The sequence below is a fragment of the Ischnura elegans genome, chromosome 11 (assembly GCF_921293095.1).
Source record: "Ischnura elegans chromosome 11, ioIscEleg1.1, whole genome shotgun sequence".
Taxonomy (NCBI): Eukaryota; Metazoa; Arthropoda; class Insecta; order Odonata; family Coenagrionidae; genus Ischnura; species Ischnura elegans.
The window spans coordinates 25751065-25768851 of record NC_060256.1 but is presented as its reverse complement, the minus strand read 5'-3'; the positions used below and the strand labels follow the sequence as shown (position 1 = coordinate 25768851).

General features: G+C 39.4%; 2 protein-coding genes across 3 annotated transcripts in view; one reads left to right on the top strand and one right to left on the bottom strand.

The window, feature by feature from the left end:
* The window catches only part of LOC124168538 (spastin), a 387851-nt gene that overhangs the window by 240184 nt on the left and 129880 nt on the right, over nt 1-17787 (top strand). The window lies entirely within an intron of this gene.
* On the bottom strand, nt 2257-10623 carry LOC124168539 (glutathione S-transferase-like). Its single transcript, XM_046546879.1, has 5 exons — nt 10516-10623; nt 9719-9917; nt 5455-5622; nt 3995-4137; nt 2257-2630 (listed from the first exon to the last, which is right to left on the bottom strand). The coding sequence occupies exons 2-5, from the start codon at nt 9852-9854 to the stop codon at nt 2463-2465; spliced, it is 615 nt and encodes a 204-aa protein (XP_046402835.1). The 5' UTR covers nt 9855-9917; nt 10516-10623; the 3' UTR covers nt 2257-2462.

Below are 17787 nucleotides of genomic sequence, written 5' to 3'. Positions count from 1 at the left end.
ATTGGTCTGGTACAGAAATACACTAAGAAATTGATGAAGTTAAATGCAATTAATTGAGGTTCATGATGGAAGGATAGGTTAGCTTACATGTCAAAGAACATGACGGCTGGCGGCAAACAGAGGATGGCACGAGCAGAGTGTAAAGTCTATGGTGAGCAGGAAACCCGGTTCTGCGCAGAGTACTGTCGTCTCTCGAAGGATGAAGAATAGTATCATCTTCCGGTGAAGAAAACGTGTGTACATACCTGACGGTGGCGTAGCCAGGAATTTCGTTTGGGGGAAGGGTCCAATACCATGTGAGAAATATTTTGAAAAACAGGGTACTAAGTAGAGGATTTTTGACTAACTCACTGATACCTGAGTCGTCTAAGGAGTTTCTCGAACTTTCCATAGAGCGACACGTGGTGCACGCAGTATTTTTGAGCAAGTATCAGCTTCAATTACCTTGGATAAAAATATTCCTAACTGTATAAGAAGGTATGAGAAGTAAAGTCTATATGTACCCTGTATATGCCTCTCTTTGCCTCATATTCAGCTCAGCTATGATATCTACCAAAAACATTGTTTGCTTCAAATTTTAAAATTTTACATTATATCCATAATTATCGTGCCCAAATTCTGAATGAGTTGTCCAATCCTTGTTATCCATGATGCTCTTCATCGTTTTTTTAATACTTATTAGTGAAATTTAACTAGCACAGCTAATATGGATATATTTTTTGACTTATGCCACACCTCCTTCACGTTTCCTAAGAATTAGGGGATGTGTGAACAATTAATAGGTTTGTGAACAGCTATTTTTTTGCAATATTTACTCCTCTCACTATGCCGACCTTCTCGAGGAACTGTGAAAGTTCTTCTATCCTCGTTCATTTGCGGTTTCTAGCTGAAACGGAAAGGTTATTTTTTCCTGGAAAAGTTTGTAGAAAAGGGAAATTTTGCCGTGTTCCTAGAAGAGGAGACGTTCTTGTTCGTCTGATAGAAGCAGTTGCTATGGTGCTTGTTGGGGTTGAAGGGTGGACGTGGTAATTGAGACTCCTGATAGCGGAGGTGTTCATGGCGTGCTAACGGAAATGAGCAGAGTTTCAACTCGTGTCGTCTACCGGAACCATTTCGATAATCGTTTTACTCCACGCTCTTCCGCACTTGGTTCTGTGAAGGGAGTCGACGCATCGGTACCTGCACCAACTGTGGAATAGTGCTAATCGTTCCCTCTTTAAGCTCTCTTTTGGGAAACCCTCTTAACGACGCTGAGTGTGAATGCTAACTAGAACGAAGAGTTCTTCAGTGGTGTTCTTCAGTCATTTAGTTCGCGTTTAAATAATTACTACGCCTACACGATCATCTTTGGGAGAGGAGCGCTCTAAACCTTATGTGAGCGGCATTTCACGGGGCTTCCACGGCATTACGCCAGATAAAGGAGAAATGTCATTGAATTAATGCGCGAAGAATCAAGTTTCAGTATATCTTACGCAAATGAAGCGCGACAGGGATGACACTTAAAATTATAGGTGAAGATTTTCATATGAATTTGGCGAAGTTTCTTCTGGAAATAGAAAAAATTGAGGTAATCACACTTTTCTCGGAAAGCGTTTTGCTTTTAAGTGTAAAAATATGATTAAAAGTATAACGGCCATTTGGACTTCTTTTCGCAAAGAAAAAAACGGTTCTTCTGTTGTGAGAAGTGCTATTTTTGGAATGAAATATATGCTATTGCCATCCATTTTCCGGGCTTAGGTGTATTTTATGAAATAAGTTAAATTTTATATAACTGTATGCTATCTCATCTGATTTGCAATTAGGGAAGGGGTCCACTTTCCTAGTTCTGAAAGTTTCTCTTGAAGCATTTCGATTAATTTAAAAACGGCCTATGGATTACCGTGTATCAGTGCAAAGGAAGCAAAATAGGAACATTGGAGTTTAACTTTCTGAAAACTATGAGTTTCAAAGAGTTCTTTAGGCACTTAATTGTACTTATTGGTAATTAAAATGCTCAAGAAACGTATGCGCATTATAATTTACAAAACTGAGGAAAAGTTTAGATTTTTTCCCCGGTTTAATTTTAATTGGAAGCGTGACTCGAACGGCATTTCATTTGATTAGTTATTTTAGGAATGAAATGAAAATCACAACGTATGAAGTAATAAGTACAAACAATAATTATATATATTACTTTTAAACTTTGATTAAACACAAATTGGCTAAGAAAAACAAAAAAATTTCATGTTGTTGTGCACATAATAAAAAATGTGTATATTGAGGATTAAAAAATTTTTATTGGCGCATCTATTGGAATTTTATTGTATATTGAATCATAATGATTTCCAAACTGTTTTGTTCCATAGATATCAAATTAGTGTATAAATCTCTGGAATTGACAAGATGCTTTCCTTGGATACAATTTAAGTGAACGGGTGTTGGAATGTCATTTTCATTACTGTTCCGTCTTTGGCAAAGCGCGATCAAAAGGGAGTCTTTGGTCTCTTCTCAATGTAGGCCTTAATTTGCGGGATGTTCTCAATTTTCTCCTTGTGCGCCTTAATGTTGGGGTATTTGTCCAAGCAGCTGATTTTGCACATGTCCTCCATCACTTCAACTACTGCTGCGACGTAGAAGTCTGCCCAAGTCAACTGAAATTGGGGAAGAATATTTTATCTTACAATTAGTTTGTAATATATGGCATCAAATCACAATTTTAGGGTTTCATTTAGCTTTATAGTGGAATTTTACTATGCTAGATCATCACATTTACGCAGCACATACAAGGCTTTGAACAAATATTTCATCCTACACATTCTCTAATATTTAAACTAGGGGTCGACTGTGTACATTTAATTTTATTTGTCATTGCTCATAAACAAAGAAATTATGTTTATAAATGTATTATGTTACATAAGTTTTTAAACTATTTAACTTAAAGACTATGAGGGTTCTAGGTGAACCCTCTTAAGGATACAGCACACCGGGGCCGGGAACCAAGCCCGTGGCTTATACGCCCGATCACCCGGGGAGGGGCTGGAGAGGTAGGAAAAAGGATAGAGGCGCCGCCGCGATGGGAGCCCGCCGACGCCTCTGGGAAAGGATAGGAGCGGAAGGGAGGGGACGAGGGAAAAACACCCCAACGCTATAAAAGCGAAGGAGGCCCTACTAATTAGCGAAACCAAGCGTAAGCTATTAATTTTCTACCGATCCTAGTGGATTTTCCTATGAGGAAGAAAAATCTATCGATCGAATCGGTAGATACTATTTAACTTGAGTAGTCTCTTTATTTTGTGGTGAACTTGAGTTTCTACGTAATCAGTCAATAGAGTTGGATTTCTGTGTTCACCTTGCCTTCTTTTGCCATTGCATTCTCTGCGATTTGAAATCAAATACAAAATGCTAATTTTTCCATGTGATCGTTTTAAGTCCTGCTCTCATTGATGGTTTTTTTTTCAATTTGAATATGGAAAACATGGTGGATCATGTTCCACCTAACAGAATGAAAGCAAAGTTTTATATTGTTAAATAAACCGGGTGGATAAAAATTTTAATCCTGGATAGCTCATGCCGTTAGGAACCCAAATACTGATGATGCACCGTTGTCGAAAATGCACCATTTTTAAACTACAGAAACTTTTACAGAAAGCGCTACGATTGGCCGCGAGGTTGCCCTGTTGCCGGATATTTGGACAAGGCAAATGCTGCTTAAGTATTCGAAGTAAAAGCCCTGAGTTGTCCAGAGTATCCGGCAAAAGGGCCAACTCCCGGCAATGGTGCGTTTTCGAACTAAACATCATTGATAATTTTCGTTCCTACTGGTATTAGCTGTTTGGGGTTAAAATTTTGTGACACGTTTTTCTCCACCATGCATATGTAATTGTAGTTTTTGAAAAAAACATTTTGTTAAAATATTTTTTTCAAAAACGATTTTCATGAAATTTCACGAATGTCGTGATAAACTAAAAAAAATTGGGTTGTAATTTTGGTGCTTTTTTTGTCATATCGACCGTACCTTTCCTCTGACGAAGTACCCATTGTTCTTCTCGAGCTCCTTCTCAAATCGTTCCATGTAGAAGGGGACAGTCTCGTTAATCAGTGGACCCCTCTTCTTCTCCTTGATTGCTTCATCCTTCTCCCGAAACCACGATGTCATTTCTGGTTGGATACAGAGGATACAAAGCTAAGATTAGAAAACAGGCGTCAAAGTATGAAGTAATCATTCATGTTAGCAACCATCTCTGTTATTACTTGTAATGTTGAAAGCCACTCATTTTGCTCGTACAACTTTGTAGAAAAGACCCTTATTTAACAATGTGAACAAGGGTGTTGAAATGGTGTTTTAATTGAAAAAAATTTTTGATTTTCCCATCAACAGTGAAATATTCCTTCGAAAAGAATAATAGATTAATTTATATTCTTTAAATCGGTTCAACGAAATCTGTTTGTTAAAAATAATGAGGTTTTAATAAAAGTACAATGGAAATTTTGCTCTATTTTAGTGGGAAATTGCTCTTTTGTTTACTTGCCATGCTTCATACATATTAAGCCGGGAACATACATACAGCATGGATTGTGAGGATAATTTTATCCCACCAATCTACATTTGAAACTTTACGCTCTGCCTTTATTAGGGCTGGGTTAGCCTTTGGATCGGTTACTTAAGAAATTGTTATCCAAGATTTTGACTTCTCGCTTTTAAAATTAATGAGTGTGTTAAGACATAGTAACGTGAATCGCTGCCTCAAAAAAAAAAGTATGATATTTAAACAAGTATGTTTTCTTGCCTCTCCGGCGTTATCTGTAAGAATTCAACAGAATGAAACAGACAAGCAATTTTTGCCGAACTTTGCGCGAAATTGCCAGTGTGTTTAAGAAATATTTCGCTTTTGATAGGGAAATTGAAAAAAAAAGTTTGTACGCTATTTCACTCACTCTCTCCACCGAAAGATGGAATAGTGAAGTTATTGATAGGTGAATCAACTTTGTGGAAGTTATGCATGATAAAATAAAATAAAATCACTTTGCACTTTCCACACAATTTTAATATTCAGCGACCGGTTTTGACGTGTTCTACGGCATTTTCAAGCTAGACTAGTCGCTTGTCCAGCTTGAAAATGACGTAGAGCACGTCGAAACCGGTCGCTAAATATTAAAATTGTATGGAAAGTACAAAGTTTTGGAATAGTGCTAGATTCAGAGGATTTAAGGAGATGTCAATGTCGTGCATCTTAGTTTATCCTGGCTATCGGTTAAAAAGTTCGTAAAGTATTGTGTTAGTATTCGATATTTTCCGAATTTTTGAGTAATTGAAAGAAATTATCCCATTGGAAAGTATATTTTTTTAATTTACTGCCATGAATTTGCCAATCGTAACTTTACTGCAATATATGGACTTTGATGTATATTTCGAATTTCCTCGCACCTGCCTACTACGCTCGTATCTATTCATTTAATTTAAAAATTTAAACTCACGAGATCTAAAGTCGCTGAACGTGTCCACAACGATGTCGCACAGCATGGATTCAATGTCGTCGTCTCCGGTCAGTTTCAACTGCTTCGCGATGTAACGGGCGATGGCTGCAGACTGGTGGAACTGCTCGCCATCAATCTCCATCAGGGGCAGCTTCCCGTACGGCGTCGCTGGAAAGAGGAAAGAAAGTCGATCAAATCCAGTCTTCGACTCTTTTTACACGCTTTTGCTCAACTTGCTTCGCCTTCTGGTTCCATCGATGGAACCTTGTAATTGATTTTTACCCTTTATCCCATTAAAAAAATCACTAACTGAATATAAGTTTTTTTTTGTATTTCACTATTGCTTATACCACTACTTTTTTACATAACGCAACCCGGGTTTCGATGAGTTATCATCTTCAGGCCTAAATTATGATGTATTTATCTTATTATTGTTACCTAGTTTGCCTAACGGAGGAAGAGATGAATTTTAAAACGGGCGCCAGAATTGGGGAAAAGATGGGTAAAGATATTCATTTATCAGAGCGCTGTCCTGACTTTCAATATTTTTTTTAATTTCCAACTGCTCTCTAGAGTCCAATTCCAGGCGGTCGTTGCATAATTTTGAAATATTCATTTTAAAATCGCTCCTATTGCAGTTGCATATTAAGTGTTTAGCGAAGTTACTTTTATCATCTTTTTTATTTTTGTAAGCCCTTAAATGTTCTTTCTTTTGGACTTAAAAGCTTCTTCCTGTCTGCACGTAGACACCGTTGCAATCGCTGCATTTCAACGAATACACTCCACATCTGTCTAATTTGTCTATCTGATCCTTATATTTTCAGTCAGTCTTCTCAGAGTGGCATTGGGTTTAAAAGCCATGCAGAATTCGTCTCTAGGTAAATGATGAGCCATTTTCATTGAAAGTGCATCGAGGTATGTCACTGTGCACCATTGCTTCTTTTTACTCTCGTCCGCCGAAAACATTTGGTCGATAGCCAATCTTCTCTGTTTTTTAATATCAATTTGTCTATTAAATTTTGGGAATAACCGTTGGCTGAAGTAATATGTTTATCTGTGATGATTATTTCGTGAGGTCTTCTTTTGATATGCTTAACAGCCTTGAAAGTTTCAAATTTCTCTTAAATTCAACGGAGTTAAGGAATATATAGTTATGCCAATCGAGAAAGGTTTTAACCGTTTTAAGCCTTTTACTAGTGTGGTGTGTCAAGTTGTAAACTAGGCGTGGCGAGTGAAGAACGTTGAAACAGGGTTGACGAAAAACCACAGAAAGTGTGGAAAGTTACCATTGCTATCTCTGTGCATATTACAATGAATTTTCACAGACTAAACTATCCACAACGATCTCATTGGGTGAGATTGTGATTCATTTATTAATTGGATTTAGTTGATGTTCGGGGAAATGTCTCTAGGGAAAGGAACGGGACCAATTAAAAAATTACCTCTATTCGAGAAAAGTAACAATGATGACCATATCTATAATATCGATGTCCAAAATAAATTAATGAAGTGAACTGTCTTCACCGCCACGAAAATAGAGCATTAAATATCTTTACTATTGGGGAATCTAACGAATAACAACATGCGATGGTCACAAACACCCATGCCATGGACAGGTGCAACGTACCCAGGCGGCAATAGAACCCGCGACCTTCCGTTTGGAAGGCAGACTTTACCCCACCACCACCGAGGCCGGACAAAATTAGAACTTCAAGCGAAAACGCGCAATATTTTTCGTCAGTTCCTCTTTAGTTCGTCAATCTATCCTTGTAAGGGCGCAATAACATTGATTTTGCCACTTTTACTTTGTTTTGAACACCTCAGGCATCGCTTCCGCCTCTTTACTGCATTCCGTCAAACTTTCGAATGGGTAGAGGCAATGTTAAGTGTGCAACGCGAAGGCAAATTTCTATATAATTGTTGCGGGTGGCCAGCCCGTGTCGGTAGTGCAGTCGTACGAAGCCCCTTGCCGCAGGTGGAGGCGTGAATGCCCTCTAGAATAGAAGGGGAATGGAGAAGGGCCCATAGCCCATGTAAAACGGGATGATAAAGGGGAGTGCCCAATGGGGGTAGTCGAGTTCATGCCTCGGAATGATTGTGATGTTATTCCTCTTGGACCCTTCTCCCACACGAACGGCCGCTACATAATTAACAGTAAAATGCAACATTTTTGACTCGCAGTGAAATGATTTTTCATTCCAGAAAAATGCTCATGATATTCATGTTTTGTTGTTATGTTAATCTATCCTCATTTAAATCCTCACAGCATTATAAAATGACTGTCAGTAATATCTCTCTTATTTACCGGAAATCTAGCTGACTTAAAGGCATATTTTTTATTAAAATATTACCTTTTTCGATGTGACTACGTAGGTTTCCGCGGTGTTCAGGTTCCAATTTCTCCATGTTTCCGGTGCAACCGCGTCGGTTTGTTGGAGATGAAAACAGTTTCGCTGGCACTGCTGCCAGCGTCTTCAGGTCGAAGATGATGATCGTAGCCGCAGCAGTGCCAGCGAAACTGTTGTCATCACCAACAAACCGACGCGGTTGAACCGGAAACATGGAGAAATTATTACCTTTTTCGTTGATAATTTAAAACATTTTGGATTGAAAATTTTAGGAACAATCATGGAATGCTATAGCGCTCTAGTATGGGCAGGGACCATCGTTAGGTTGACGTTGGCATCGACTAAGCACCGTCTAGAAGTCATTAAATGTAGGCCCTGAGCACTGGGTGTGCTGGTCCGTGTAAAATGAACGTAATGTCCGCCGAAGGTTCGTCTACCTTCATATCACGCTTTTAATTCTCCCGTTGCAGTTGCCAAGAGGTTCTATAACCCCACCCAACTTATATAATTATCATGGAAGGCGTTGGACTACGTGAAAAAATTCCAATGCTGTCGCCCTCTTCGGTATTCTGAGAGCTCCACCTTCGGCTTTTCCTTTCATCCGCGCCTGTTTTTTTCCCCTCCAGCCGAAGAAGGGTCACCCTCAGAAATCTTCAAGGTCGTAGCCGCTGGGGATACTTTTCGGCGTCTAGCATTGTTTTCAAAATACCGGTTCCTTGGCTTTTCCGGCTCTCTCTTACGCGATGACATTGCATGTATTGATGACAAACACTTCAAAACTGTAACTTGTGCTGGTCCTCTTCGTAACTGGAAGCTACAGCAAGATCTCTCGTATCGTCTACGCAGTAGTATTAAATTTTATTTATTTGGTCTTAGCAATGCCAATGTGATACTTAACTTACATGAAGTGTAGTGTGCAATTGTAGCCTGACAAATAATTTGTTTGGACGCATAAAAAAATCACGGGTCTCGGTAAAACTTAGGCTTCAAAAACTTTATTTTAACGATTTGCACGGTATGCCTTGTTTATTTTTTTTTACTCTTTATTGACTAGCAGGTTAATTATATATTTTTTAATTTTATACACTTAATTATATATATTTTTCCAAAAATCTAGGCCCCTCCCATTACGTAGACACGCCCCTTTCTGTTGCACAATATTCGTTACATTCGTTATTCGGTCGAGGGCAATTAATAAGCAAAAAGTGGGACCCTGAGTAAGCCAACATTACAAGATATTGCAAAATTTCACGTAAATGGAAGATTATTCAGTTGGTTGGAGAAAATACAATACTTATATGATGCTCATTAATTTCCGTAGGTACTGTTTGAGTGCCCTATACTTTTTTCAGAACGTGAGACATCGAGCTTAAGTTCTTCAGAAGTTTTTTTTTGTTATCACTTCAGGTGGAATACCCGTTAAATGTCAGCAGATGAATTCATAGCCTATACATTTGGGAAAATGATTCCGATGCTACCTTGTATTCAGGGAACTTCAACGTTCGATGTTTGGGAATAGCCGAGTCTGAGTTGATTGCGTAACCATCCCTAAGCTTTCAAAAGACTCCATCTCGGAAAATATTTTTCAAGACACTTGGAATAGTTTTTTTAAAATGTGGTTGGAATTAGATATTTCGTCGCTGAACATTTATGTAACGTAGCATTTCTCTTATATTTCTCGGGAAAAATACACATTGTTGACCTGAAATATATATAAATAAAGAGCTAACCTAACCATTGGTTGGAGGCTAATTGATATCGAATCCGAAGTCGCAAGATAGTGGCGAGAACTTAGTGGAACAGAGATCTACGATGCATTCGTATGTTTTTCTGAATTCAGTGAACTTTTTATCACTTTTTCTTCGGAAATTTTCATTGTCATTCGAAAACTGAAGTGGTAAAATGGTTGTACTCACTGCTTTTCATCGCTGGCCATTGTTCGAAACCGATCCTCTTGTCTTCGAAGTCGATGCCGCCGTAAACCAAGAGGTATCGTATCGGCTCCCCCAAACCCCTCACGTTGAAGTACGTCATCTTGTATGTGGTGGCCATCTTGGATGCTGCCCCTCGACCTTGGGATGACTAATCAGTCTCAATCTCCCAACTTGTTGATCCCTGAGAAAAATGGAAAACAATGCGGCTCACATAAAATGCTCTACATTGATAGAAATACACAATGAATTTTTTTTTAACTGTTTTTCTTTTGTGGGGCAGATTAAAACCGAGCACGAAAAATATTTCAATGTCATCGTTGCACTAATAACGGAATAGGTATAAATTCTTAATTAATTAAATAGCAAATGAAATTAATGCTTAAATGAAATAGAGGTCTGCAAAGTTACGCTAAAGGCTATGACTGCTAAATATCATATGCCATGCACCAAATTCCTATAACCGTGAAAACGCGTCAGTTCAATTCAGCAATGTTTATTTTCACCGGTTTATTACTGGCTAAATAGAAATGTGTTGCTTATATTCTTTAGTCATTGTTGCACGCATTACGTTTAAAAAGGTATCGTAAACATTGTAGCGCGGAATTGGACGCGTTCTGACGGTCATCGAAAATTAGGTTTCTCTAAAAATAATGTGGACATTAATAAATAGGTCTAAAATATTCTTATAGGAACCTAAGGGTATATAAATTTCACACATGCATGGAAAGAAATGATACTTATTGGCCCTCAGGAAGGCCTAAACTTGACTCGACCATTACCTCTCTTTCTCAACCTGCTATCCCTTGGGTCCTTCCAGGAGTGTTTGGGGCCGTGTTTCCTGTCCGAACGCTTCCACAAGACTGACCCGGGAGCTATTATCTGCTCCGAGAGGCAGATGGAGTGCCCCTACCCTCTCGTTTATTTTTGTGTGCGTCTAGAATGGCGTGAGACGAAACCACTGCGGTTGACCCAACCGAAGGTTTTTGTGGCTCTTTTTTTTGTCCCGCGTTGAAAACGCTGAGTCACTCTCCGTGAGAAGGTATATAATTGGGATATTTATGCCGGTTTGGAGGTCAGATTGATTTTACGGGCCATGAGGAAAAGACAATGCTTTAATTGCTGTGAAAATTACTGTCATCTGTCTGAGCATGGTGTTTGGCAAACTACAGGCACGGAACTGTTTCTGATGCCTCCACACTGTCCTATCATAGGGGTTTGGAGGCCGTTTTTCTAATCGAAATTATACGAAATGTTACGAAAGAGTATTGTCAAGTGGGCATGAAGGTGAGTTGTCACCCTCCGCGCGTTTAAATGGGTTCACATAAATAGACACACGCGCCGCGTTTGACAGAGCGGCCCCATTTTTTTTATTCATCGCGACTGCAAATACTAAAATGCGAAATATTGGGAAAAAGTGGATCATATTGTTCTCATCGCCGCACTGTGGACATTTTTGAAAACCGATTTAAAAGTCACGGAAGTGGCATGAGAAATCAACTTCAAATGGCATGAACACTTGCTTGATATGGATTCCTATCCAAGTCCGTGTTATGAAGTCGTGCTTTCAGGTGCGAAGATACTCACGCTTGCTAATTTCACTATCGATACCGAGCTGACACTGAGCTCGGCCTACATGTCTTTGTAAACCATGAACAGAAAAATCTGTCGATGAGAACTGTTTGTGTTACTTAAGAGAGTGTATCACTCACGCCCGATCTGCCTTTTATGGTGACATACTACTGTTTAAAAACTATTTTTACCGTCTTGAATATTCAGGGTGTGTAATGTAGACCATAGTCGAAAGTAAACAAAACCTTCCATTCGAAAATACTACCTTATAGGTAGTATTTTCGAATATATTTTTAGTAGTATAGGTAGTAATTGAATGTATTGTTTTCTCAGGTTTAATTTTTTAAGCTTAATGGGATAGCAAATGTTGAAAAAGGTCAGCTTGAAATGATCATAAAACTTCAAAGCGTAAGCTTCTAATGAGTGCCCAATCCATCGCCATAAAATACGATAATAAGATCAGACGAGAGGGAATGATATGTCCTGTTAAGATTTATTTACTAACGAAGAATCAAATCATATCTGAAATTTTGTGGTCTATTACATAAGTGCTCACTTGCCTTTTACGAGAGACTCATGACTCGGCATTTTTCCTGAGTTGTTGGCGGTGCTCATTCCCAAATCTTTGAATGGGAAGATTACGTAACCGTGGGAAGGCCATTTGGTGGATCCGCCAGCCAGCGTTTCGCTGTTCGGCCCTCCTGCGTCACATGCCATCATTAGGTCAACGACCGAACCGTTGGTATTCTCTGTGAGGCTTTATCTACATCTGCAGGATAGCGTGCAAGCTACCACCAGGGTGTGTGTGGCACGGGGTGATTCCACAGTAGGCATGCTGCATTTATCCCTGCCAGAATCAGACACGCGCTCACTTGCCGGACAGTGGTACACAGGACAGCGAGATGCGTTCAGACCAGAACCTAGGAGAGTGCGAAGGACGCGGACATACTACCATGCAAATAAAACTATTAGTTAGTACAAGAAAACGAAAATTTTGCGTAGTAACTGATTCAAGCATGAGTTATAACATACAACGAAATGCATGCGGATAGCTAGTATCGACAATTACAGTAAGTTATTGACTATTTATTTATGTACTTCAATTACCCCCAAAAACAGCACAATGAGGCCATTACATCGGGAGTTTGAACAATCAACAATGGACGATCACTCACACCGATGTCCTTTAAGGGGAACCTATCCAGGCGGGACTCGAACCCGCGACCTTCGGTGTGGTAGGCGAGGACTTATCCCCGCCACTACCGAGGTCGACGATACTATTATATGCTATATATGCAGAGCCTATTTTTACCTTGTCCAACCAAGCTATCCTAGAGCTAAACTATCGTAGGCATCATGGTCCCTTATTGTACGCGAAAGAACGGAATCTTAAATCTTGTTCTGCTGCCCATTCCCCTTATCTTATCAAATAGCGATCGTGTCTACCATAATAATTAGGTTCTCTCAATATATCTTGAACACCAGACAAAAAGTTTTCTTCTTTGAATTTTCGCAAAAGATTTAATCTAAATGTTACCCATCGATCGTTAAGACTTTCCCATTCTAAATTCCTAATTAATTAAATTCCACTTCTATGTTTAGCATAGCAATTTTTAACAAATCTTGCTGCTCGCATTTGTATTCTCAACATATCTGAAACCTTTTCTTTTTATACGGGTCCCTAGCAAAACTATGAAACTAATAAAAATTAAAAATTATTCATTAAATTAGGGGTAGGATCGTGACCCCTGTTACCTCCGTAAATCCCCCCGTGATTACAGTTATGGTTTTGCACTTAAGGTGATATTCTAAAAAATTACGTGGAATTGCTATTAAAGTATTCTACCGATTAACGTAGATTTCCATGGAGTACTCGAGAAGAATTCTGGGATCCTCCCTCCCCATCAACCACTTCCCTCTTCAATTCACAGTAAGGCCTACTCCTTTTCTTCTATCTAAAAATCCTATTATTTTCCTTCCTCTCCCTCGTTTACATAACATTCTACCCTCTAACACTGTTTTCAACATCCCCTCCCCGCTAAGTACTCGCTAAATCAATACCTTCTGTCTTCTCCGTATCTCATCTAAAAGCTGCCTCTCCTCACCCACCATGCCCAGCACTTCGTCGTTCTTCCTCCTCTCCATCCACTTTACCTTATCAATTCTTCGCCACACCCACATCTCGAGTGGCTGCAGTCTTTTCTCGTCCTCCCTCCTAAGTGTCCACGTTTCTGCACCTTAAAGCGCTACACTCCAGATCAGACTCTTCACTAACGTTTTCTTTAAAATCTTACATTAGCGAACCTCTCATAAGCTCCTTCCTGTTCATGAACGCCTCCTTCGTTAATGCAATTCTCTTCCTCATGTCTGAATAGATGCCGCATTTATTTTGTGTTTGTTTTCTTTGAAGGCAATGGCGGAACATCTCACCCACGGATAACGCAACACGTGGTAATTCAATCAGGCAGCTCGAAGAGACGATCGCGTTGGGTTGGATCTTGCGTTTCCTCCCACTCCATTCCGCCCTGTGCCCGCCAAGGTCTCCGACTTGCGGTTTCCCTCGGAGTTGTCTTGCGTGCGTCAAGGTATCCCTAAAATCGAACTGGTCTCTTTTTCCATCTCTTGCGCTCATCGTTGCGAGTGAGTATCGAATTCGATGCCTCGTCGTGAGAACCTCATCTCCACAATGTTTTAGATTTGTTTATTCGCGTCGCACTCAGCCACTTGGGCAGTGGAATAGCCAGGATTTTGTTCGGAGGGGGTCCAAAACCAGGAGGTAAAAATTTTTTGAAAAACAATGTACTAAGTAGATGGGTTTTAAACTAATTTGATTACTTTTTATGGTCGAAAAACTTCATTTTTCAAAGAAATCTTTTATAAATTCATGATTTTTCAATAATTTATTTTCTTTCATGGAGCAAAGTGATTGTGTTTATATATTTCGGGGGAGTCCGGACCCCCTACCTGCCCCCCTCGCGACGCCGCTGCCCCTTCATGAGCTGCTAGAACATTTGAGGTTAAATGGAATATAAGCTAGAATCGGAATGATTTCCCCGCGCTTAAAGGCTAACAATCCATCCCCTGTAGAATGGATATTTATACTATTTACCCAGGCAATCATTTTCGAAAGTCATACGGACAGTGATAAAAGGCGCACGTTAGCATTTGATGTGCATAAAACAAGGGGGCCTGCTTTGGGAAGAAAGCCTCCAATATCAATGGGAAACATATGAAAAGAGATTGAACGTGATCAATCATTTCGATTGGTTAATGGGAAAGTTAATGGGGTCGATAGCAAGAATCCAATTTTTAAAGTCAAAGACACTCCAAATATGACGTAGACAAAAATGTCTAAGTCTTACGTGCAATCTGTTTTAATTATGCTGACCCAGCGTGGTGTAGTCTACTAAAAAATATATGAAAGAAAAATTAGAGAACTCTCATGGGAAATATTTGTCTGCAGTCTCATTATCAGACTAGGGTTAGGAAAACAAAAATCATGGGATTAGTCTAGATGACGCCAACAAAATATATTATTAAGAACGCAGAAAAGTAATACCAAAAACTGGGCGACAAGGACAATGAAGCTGTAAAACAACTAAAAATTTTAAGGAAACACGAAGGAGAAGAGTTAATAGACCGGAAAACGCTCTAAATTAACGAAAAAATAATTATTATTTTTGACTTACGCAAAGGAGTTCTGACTTGGAGTGGGAGCAGAAGACGTACAAAACGTCAGCCTCTAACAACCTGAGTCACGTTCAGTCTGCTGTTTAACGAGACGCTTTGTATCCCATACCGATCACCTCATACCTTTCGATCCGCTCTGATTGGTTAGCCGTGGAAGGACGGAAATACAATTCGACGGTTCATTGGCTGACCTTCAACGCATTGGGTGGTGACATTTGGCTTCTCAGCATTATCTCGGATTCGGTCCTTAAGTTTTTTCTCCCTTTCCAGCGACGTTATCTCACTCGATCCCTCGAAGCGCTGGTGTGAGATTTCTCTTTCACGAAGGCGGGAAGGGGAGAGGACCAGCCTATCTCATCGCACCCCTTGAAGTGTTTGCCTGGGTACTTCTTGTCTCTTCTCCGAGAACCCTCCTGCCTATCTCAAAAGTCTCAAATGTTTGCTCCCGGGCGTGTTCGTTGACAGGGCTATAGGCGATTGAACGACTCTTATGCGTTCATTCACGCGTTCTCAATTTTGATTTCTCGTTGATGCTTGCGGTACGTGGTTCGCCGTGAACTTTTGATTCTTTTGAAATTCGAAGTATCAAGGTTGAAATCGTAGAACTGTTTCATGTTATGCTAGTTAAAGAAAGACAATGAGTTCGCTTACTAGTTTCATTTCCCTGTCGATTGTAATTGAGTTTGGAAAATAAAGTTAACCTTATTTTTCCGAATTTATATCTGTAACGTATTTATCGAGATATTCGTGGCGAAAAATCGACGGCCGTTACCATTTCGCTAGTAAGTTGATGACGTCACTAACTCTTTCCCGCTGCTCCTCGACCTCGCGTGGTTCATTTTTGTTCAGTCCATTTTGAAAACCAGGGTTGGCAAGTGAAGCGAAACGAAAGTCAAAACTAGTAAAATATCAATAGTTTCGTTCCCGGAAGCGAAATGCAGAAACGGAACGAAAAATAATTAAACCCGGGGAGCTAAACTCAAGGTCGAAACGAAATCGGGGATCAAAACTACTTCGGGTCAAAACTAAACTAAAACTTTTACAACTTCTTGTTAGGCGAAACGAATCACAGGTAATGTTGCGGAAGGACCACGTGCTTCACCTTCGAACAGTTTAGTTTCGACCCACACACCGAGTTGGAAGTATGGCTGAATGAAGTAGAGGCTCGGCCTACCGCCATTAGATGCATGGGGTACTCACATTTTTACCAGTAACGAGAGAACGGTGAACGCAAACTGGCCATTCGATTTTTAAGCTCTATGTTTTAACATCTCTACACGCATGTCCAACGTAATGGGTCGAAAGTATTCCCTATTTTCCCCTCCACTCAACTTCTCGAATCGAAACTAGGAGCAGCGGAGTTTCGATTAATTTAGTTTCGTTCCCGGGAGTAAAGTTTCGTCCCGGGTCGAAACTCCTTGGCGATTTAAATTTCGTGCGGGAACGAAACTAAACCTAGGCCTCTTATTTTCGTTTCGTTTCACTTGGCATCCCTAGTGAAAACTTTCATCTCTCAATCAACGGTTCTCCATGAACGAGTTGAGAACGAACGAGAACGAATGAGCCATATGTCATATGGCGTCATTAACTCTTGATAAGGGGGCGAAAACGTTGTTATTTTCATATTATTATACCTACGAGCGAATGGCTTAATAAGGAAGAATCTTTTTCTTTCATCTGCCGAATTCTTTCAATGAGTCTGAAATTCTAAGCGTTTTCACATATTGTTAGCGATAAATTCTAGTTGAGTAAAGGCAACTTGTCTTTTATTATTATAAGTGAAGACAAGTTTAAAAAATCTGAATCATTGCTAACTCTTACCCTAAAGTGTTCATTGTCGATGTCTACAGTATCACCTTGTTTTGCAGTCCACCTTCAACTGATGCTTCTTCTTCATATCATCTAGAGTTTTTTTTGCTCTCACCTTCCATTTCGACCTATTCCTCGTTTGACGTCCTTCCATATCTCTATCTCTACATCATTTTCTAAAAAAAGACCTATTTGTTATAGCTCATGTTCCTGTATCTTTTAGAAACTCCTGCAGAAACTTGAATCTTTCATTGATTAGGACAGTCACCGTGGGAAAATAAGGATTCTCCAAGTCTGAGCTGTTGAGAGGGATGTATGAGAGAAGACTTAAGAAGGATTAAGACGGATAGGAAATGAATTTTCTCCAGCAGTCCTCTCTTCATGCTAATACCAGCTGTTGGTATTTAGCGCCGTATGTGGTAGGATTATGCCCCTAATAAGAATGTTTTTGAAAGTATGTAATATAGTGAAAGGAAAAAATGGAAAGTTCATTTACATACGTGATGGGCAATTGGACAGAGAATAGTGTAAGCTTATTTGTCTTTATCTCGGAAACTGAGTACAAACGGACGAAGTTAATGATTTATTTAAATAATACATTAATGTCAGACTCTCGAAGTTTCAGGCCGGATTCAATGGACGTTAGGTATGTCTAAGATAAAAACTACGTTATAAAAAATTACCATCAGTCGAAATTACCATTGGTAGTTGTTAATCATGGATAAAGTAACGTCTTGGAACATGCATTGGTTATTCTATGAATATTTTGCAAGGCGCTCACTTATCCTAATGCTTTAGGTAACAGTTAGTATCTAAATGTATTTTGTCGTCGTAATATATACCGTATGAAAAATTATTACATATTGATACTCAATATTTTTACTAAATGCTGTGAATTAAGCGAATAGAATTAATTTTAAAAAGATTATAGACCAATTTTTGACCTCGGCATATTCTGTGAGATCAGGGCAGAATTTCTGCAT

Coding starts and splice junctions, on each gene's coding strand:
- LOC124168539 (XM_046546879.1), bottom strand. CDS start 9,854: ATGGCCACCACATACAAGATGACGTACTTCAACGTGAGGGGTTTGGGG. Junction 5,623..9,718: donor ATGGCCAGCGATGAAAAGCA/GTGAGTACAACC, acceptor TCCTCTTTCCAG/CGACGCCGTACGGGAAGCTG. Junction 2,631..3,994: donor GGTACTTCGTCAGAGGAAAG/GTACGGTCGATA, acceptor CCCCAATTTCAG/TTGACTTGGGCAGACTTCTA.